The 6,496-nt window shown below is 45.8% G+C and overlaps 1 protein-coding gene across 1 annotated transcript; it reads left to right on the top strand.

Annotated features, from left to right (window-relative positions):
• The first annotated feature begins 2,603 nt into the window (after nt 1-2,603).
• LOC123630721 (carbonyl reductase [NADPH] 1-like) lies at nt 2,604-5,846 on the top strand. Its single transcript, XM_045540632.1, has 3 exons — nt 2,604-3,013; nt 3,589-3,696; nt 5,116-5,846. Exons 1-3 carry the CDS (start codon nt 2,725-2,727, stop codon nt 5,550-5,552), a joined length of 834 nt encoding a protein of 277 aa, XP_045396588.1. The 5' UTR covers nt 2,604-2,724; the 3' UTR covers nt 5,553-5,846.
• Nucleotides 5,847-6,496: the final 650 nt, after the last annotated feature.

Genomic DNA, 6,496 nt, shown 5'->3' on the forward strand with positions numbered 1-6,496 from the left:
AAATAAAGAGTGGAGCTTAGTTAATACTCCATGTTGGTTTTTAGTTGTGACAAATGTACCACAGTACTAAGATGTTAATAACAGGAGGAACTGGTCTCAGCACGGTGGCTCACGCCTGCAGTCCCAGCTACTGGGGAAGCTGAGCCAGGAGGATCAATTGAGCCCAGGAATTTGAGTTTGCAGTGAGCTATGATGACGCCACTGCATTCTAACCCAGGCCACAGCGCAAGACCCTATCTCAGAAAAAGAAAAGAATTATTTAGTGTATGTCGTAAGCTTTTTTGACTTGTTCTGGTTTTCGTTTTTCTTTTTTCCTGGAGACAGAGTCTCCCTTTGTCACCCAGGCTGGAGTACAATGGCCCCAATGGCCCAATCCTGGCTCACTGTAACCTCAAATTCCTGGACTCAAGCATTCCTCCTGCCTCAGCCTCCCAAGTAGCTTGGACTACAGGAAGGTGCCACGTGCCTAGCTAATTTTTTTACAAAGGTTTTATACAGATGAGGTCTCGGTATATTTCTCAGGCTAATCTCCAACTCCTGGTCTCAAGTGACATTCCCACCTTGTCCTCTGCTGGGATAATAGGCATGTGCCACCATGCTAGACATAAGGGTTTTTTTTCTTTCCATTTACTATGTCTTCAGTGCCAATTCTGGAATAATTCTTTCCCCTATTAATTGTTGATGTTACCTTTATCATATACTAAATTGTTATTAATACACGATATTTTATATGTTACCTTTCCTGGAGCATCCTGTTCAATGGACCTGTCCATTCTTGTGTTGGTAGCAGTACGAAAAGGATAAATAATTCAAAGTGAAAATCATGATTCATGGCCTTGTTACGATTTGCCTTTTGAAACTGCAGGCACCTCACCCTGTCCAACGTTCCCTGTACACCCTGTGGATGAGTGGCTCTCTTACTGCGTTTAATCCATCCCACCTCCCTCTAACACTGGCTCACCCCAGCTATGGAAGAAAGTAGCTAGTGATGTGGAGAGAGCCCAACCACTGACTCACCAAAACACACTAGGTTAAGGAAGAAAATCCAAATGGAGTTCCTTATTATCCTGAGTGAGGAAAAAAGGTTATATACTGTGTGACTCCATCTTGGCAACATTTTTGAAACAACAAATTTGTAGAAATGGTGAATACCTTAGTGGTTGCCAGGAGATGGTGTTGGGTTAGGCAGCAAGAGACAGGTATGTATGCTAATGAAAGAGCAGCAGGAGGGACCCTTGTGATGATGGAAATGTCCTTATCTTGACTATAGTGGTGGATATACAAAGCTGTACAGGCAAAAAAGTTTATAGAACAAATACACAAAAAAGTACAAATAAAAATGAGGAAATTTGAATATTATTTGTGGATTGTTTTGTTGTCAGTATCCTATTTGTGATATTGTACTATATTTTTGCAAAATGTTACCATGAGAGAAACTGGATGAAGTGTAAGGAAGGAATCTCTACTACTTCTTCTAACTAACTGCATGTGAATCTACAATTATCTCCATAACAATTGCAGCTGAAAATAAGCAAAGTTTTTTCTTTGATTATCAATTTTCCAAAGCAACTGATTGGAAACCTACCTTGAAATTGCAACATAACTGGATTCTACTTGAACTCATGGTGCCCAAGAGAACTGTCTGCAGTGAAGTAAATATCCTGTATCTGCACTGCCCAATGCAGTCACCACTGACACACGTGAATAGTGAGCACCTGAAGGTGCCTAGTGGAACTAAAGAACTGAAATTTAAATGCATTAGTTTTGACTGATTTAAATTTGCATTTAAATGGCTACTGTGGCTACTGGCCACCTAGGGACAACTCAGAAATGAAACTTGACCTTATAGTCCTTTACTCTCTTGTTCTAAATAGTAAGGAAGAAAACTCATTTCCCATCACTGAACTAGTTTATAAACTTTCTGAGGCTGGATCCATTTCTTCATTGTCAAATGGGGATAGAAGATGCATCCTCATGTGTAATTTTGAGTGTAAAATAGGTCAGGGAAGCCCCCTGTCACCTGTACACTGCAGAACTCGGATACAGGTAAGACGATGGCCCGCAAGTGTCCAGACAGGTAACCCTGTGATGAGTTAGTAAATGTTTCCCACGTTATTGGAAAACCTGGCCCAGGACAAGCCAGTGACTTTCCTTTCATATACTAAGGGGAGACACCAGCCTGTCATTTCCTTCCTTATTGTTCCATAACTCTAGTTCCAAAGACTTCAGTTCCAGCCATATATTTTTTAGAACACCAGGAACAAACAAACAAACAAAAAGTCCATACATGTGCCACATTTCTTCAAGCACAACTATACATGGTTGAATAAATTGCAGGAACACGAAGAAAAACCCTTAGGAACCAGAGAACCAGGGATTAGGGGTGAGTTCAGATCTAGGCACGTGATCAACAGAAATGCTTGATCACTGTCAGGCGCGCAGCCAGGGGCACAGGTCAGCCTTGATCTTCTGCCTTCTGTTTTGCAAAGCCCTGGCACAGGGCTCTGCTTGGCATCCTCTGCTCTGGGGAGGGTCTGGGAGGTCCTACAAGCCCTGCCCTGGCAGGGGTGGGTCCTGCACCTGCAACCTTGGGCTCCTGGTGCTTTTCCTACTTAAACTCATCTGGCACCCTCCACAATCGCACAGAGGCTCCCACAGGCTGCACTGCTCCAGCACCTTGGCCTGATCCCTTCTCCAGGCAGGTGCCCCACCCCCCACTCAGCCATGTCGTCTTCCAGCCGCGTGGCGCTGGTGACCGGCGCCAACAGGGGCATCGGCTTCGCCATCACGCGCGACTTGTGCCGCCAGTTCTCAGGGGACGTGGTGCTCACCGCGCCGGACACAGCGCTGGGCCAGGCAGCCGTGCAGCAGCTGCAGGCTGAGGGCCTGAGCCCGCGCTTCCACCAGCTGGACATCGACGACCTGCAGAGCATCCGCGCCCTGCGCGACTTCCTGCGCAGGGAGTACGGGGGCTTGGACGTGCTGGTCAACAACGCGGGCATCACCTTCCGGGGTAAAGGGTTAGGGTGCTCAGAGGGGAGGTGGCCTCCAGTTGGGCCTCCTGCCAGGTGGGAGAAACCCTGCGGCGACTCCTGGGGCCTGGAGGGACTGAACATGCTCCTAGGAGCAGAGGGAGGGCAGGGAGCTGCCCACAGAGCCAGAGTTCTCAGGCAGAGGGAGGGACTTTGAGCCAAAGGGAACTTGGTGATTCCTTGGCTGGGATTCCTGGGGATCTTGCCCAGATTTTCGAAAATTTTGCTGAGATTAAACTTTAGGGAAGTTGGGTAAAGTTTTAACTGATTTTGAAATAAATAGGAAATTGCAAAAAATGGATACACTGTGATCCAGTGTGTGAACCCTTCATCCACCTTCCCCCGGTGGTACCATCATTCAAAAATACTGTGTGGAAGGCTGTCAAACCAGGAAATTGACATGGACACAATACTGAAACTAGAGGCAGACTCTAGTGGTGCAATTCACAAGGATTCAAAGGCACTGTTTTTTGTTTGTTTGTTTGTTTGTATCATTCTATGAAATGTCAACCCATGGCTATTGTCCTTTAACTCTGCTCTCTTTCTCCCCTAAAAGCTGCTGATACCACACCCTTCCATATTCAAGCAGAAGTGACCCTGAAAACAAATTTTTTTGGTACCAGAGATGTCTGCACAGAGTTACTCCCTCTAATAAAACCCCAAGGTGAGTGTAATGGGAACAGCACACCTTGTCTGTGCCCGGGATCCGGCTCAGCCCCTGCTGACTCCCCATGCTGCAGGTACACCTGCCTCCCTGCTTTGTCTCCACCCTGCCAGGGGCAGTTTTGCTTCAGGACTTTGACTTTGCTTCTCTGGTGGCTGTTGGTGCTCTCTGTCCCGCTGGTCTTTGCTCACCTGGCTCTTTCTTACCCTTCAGGTCTTAGCCCAGTGTCTCCTCAGAGAGGCTGTTTATTTGCTCTGTGCCCCTCACACGTTGCAGAGTAGGAGGTTTCACCCTGCGCCCTTTCTTTGCTCTATCAGACTGATCTTATTCGGGCTGGAAGAGACTTCATTACCACCAAGATGTGTCACCTGCCTCGAACACTCCCAGAGATGCTCCCACCACCACTCTATAATAAAACAGACATTCTCCTTAAATCATCCTTCTCCCTAAATCATCTTGGTCACTGACCCCACCGTCCACCCACCAGGATCCTGCAGGTCACCATGCCCTGCCACCATATCATCACTGACCAGGGCCTAGCAGTTGTGCCCACAGAGTTTATCCTGAATCCACCTCATGCCAGCTCTACAACAGGCCCTCAGCTGTCATCCTGGACAACTGCAGACCCTCCCAGGGCCTCTCCTTTCTTGGGTCTTTTCCTTCCCAGGATCCTGCATGCTGTGTCAGTCCCCTCCCCCAAATCCTTCCAGAAGAAAATCCAAGCACATAGCATGGTTTATAGGGTTGTGCAGAATCTGGTGCTGCCCAGCCCCAGGCTCAGGTTAACTCCCTTTCAACATGCTCCCTATTCTGCACATGACTGGCATACATGTTGCATTGTAAACTGCTGTAGTGCTTACCCCAAGTAAAGGGACAGGAGATGGACCCACCCATTAAATACACACCAGTTGAGACATGTAGCCAATTTTTTTAAAAAAATATAGATTTAGGGGGTAATAGTCATTTTTTACTACATGCCTCATGCACAGTGGAGGAGTCTAGGCTTATAATATACCATTAACCTGACTAGTGTATATTGTACCCAGTGAGTAATTTTGTATCTCACAGTCCCCATTACCCACCTTCAGAGTCTCCAGTATTGGCTAAGTCACTCTGCATGACCATGCACACCCATTGCTTAGCTCCCACTTATAAGTGAGAACATATTGTATTTGGTTCTTTTTTCCTGGGTTACTTCACTTTGAATAATGGCCTCCTATTCCATCCAAGTAGCTGCAGAAGACATTATTTCATTCCTTTTGACTCTGAAGTAATATTCCATGGTATATAAATATACCATGTATTTTTATGTCTTTGCAGTTGTGAATTGAAGCAGCCATGTTTAGAAAGATTAAAGTGTATGGCCTAATGATTAAAATCATTATGCCTTTCTACATAATGATTTGTGGTGTATTTCAGGAAGAGTGGTGAATGTGTCTAGCATGATCATTCCCATGACCCTTAAAAACTGCAGCCCAGAGCTGCAGCAGAAGTTCCGCAGCGAGACTATCACGGAGGATGAGCTGGTGGGGCTCATGAAGAAGTTTGTGGAAGATACCAAGAAGGGAGTGCACGAGAAAGAGGGATGGCCCAACAATGCTTATGGAGTTTCAAAGATTGGCGTCACGGTCCTGTCAAGAATCCAGGCCAGGAAACTGAGTGAACAGAGGAAAGGAGACAAAATTCTCCTGAATTCCTGCTGCCCAGGCTGGGTCAGAACCCACATGGGGGGACCCAATGCCCTCAAAAGTCCGGAAGAAGGAGCAGAGACCCCTGTGTACTTGGCCCTTTTGCCCCCGGATGCTGAGGGGCCTCATGGACAGTTCATATCAGAGAAGAAAGTTCAAGAGTGGTGAGCTGGACTCATAGCTCCATCTGTGGGCCCCATTTTGTACCCTGTCCTGATTTGACCCAAATGAAATTTACAATGTCAAAATTATTCCTATCCAATATTAAAAAAATCACATCAAAACATCCCTATCAGGTATTCACTAATGTACTACGAATGGAGTAGGCTACTCACGCAGCTGACTACTAATTCTACAAAGACTCTTGTAATTTCCTTTGTCATGTAGGGAGAGGAAAACATGTGATTGCTGAAAATCATGAATGAAAGTCAATAGATGAATAAATTGTTCTTTGTCAATGTCTATGTGTGCAGATTGTTTACATGCTGATCTAGCTCTTTCTCACATGTGTAGTCAACCTAAAAGTTAGGTCAAGTGAAGGAACAGTTTAACTCAGGGGTCAGCAAACCCAGAAAGTAAAGAAGGAGCCAGACAGTGACTGTCTTCAGCTTTGCGAGGCACAGTCTGTTTCACGTGCTCACGTCTGCCAGTGGGTAACAGGGAAGCAGACAACCTGTCAACTGTGAGCACAGCTGGACTTGCCCTTGGGCTTTAGGGAGACATGGACAGACCATGGAGGGAAAGGGTGCTGACTTGGTCTCTTTAAGGAGCCAAAGTCACTGCAGAAAAACAACCAATGGCAGTGTGTGAAAGGTGAGTGGGTGATTGTATGGACCATCGAGGCATGAAAGACTGAGACAAGAGAATTGTTAAATCTCCTTGATGTAAATATGATATTTATGTAGGCTTGAAGTGTCATGAGGTCCACAACGTTAACATACCTCAGTAAAATATACACAGAGACATGAAAAGATAAGTGAAATATTACAATTTTAACAATGGTTGAGACCTGAAGGATGTATGGGTGTCTATTGTACTGTTCTTTCAACTTTTCTGTCAAAATCTTTCAAAACATGAGAGAGAAGTTCCAAGCTCTGCCACCTTAGCTCATG

The sequence above is a fragment of the Lemur catta genome, chromosome 1, assembly GCF_020740605.2.
Source record: "Lemur catta isolate mLemCat1 chromosome 1, mLemCat1.pri, whole genome shotgun sequence".
Lineage (NCBI taxonomy): Eukaryota > Metazoa > Chordata > Mammalia > Primates > Lemuridae > Lemur > Lemur catta.

Coding starts and splice junctions, on each gene's coding strand:
- LOC123630721 (XM_045540632.1), top strand. CDS start 2,725: ATGTCGTCTTCCAGCCGCGTGGCGCTGGTGACCGGCGCCAACAGGGGC. Junction 3,014..3,588: donor CGCGGGCATCACCTTCCGGG/GTAAAGGGTTAG, acceptor CTCCCCTAAAAG/CTGCTGATACCACACCCTTC. Junction 3,697..5,115: donor CCCTCTAATAAAACCCCAAG/GTGAGTGTAATG, acceptor GGTGTATTTCAG/GAAGAGTGGTGAATGTGTCT.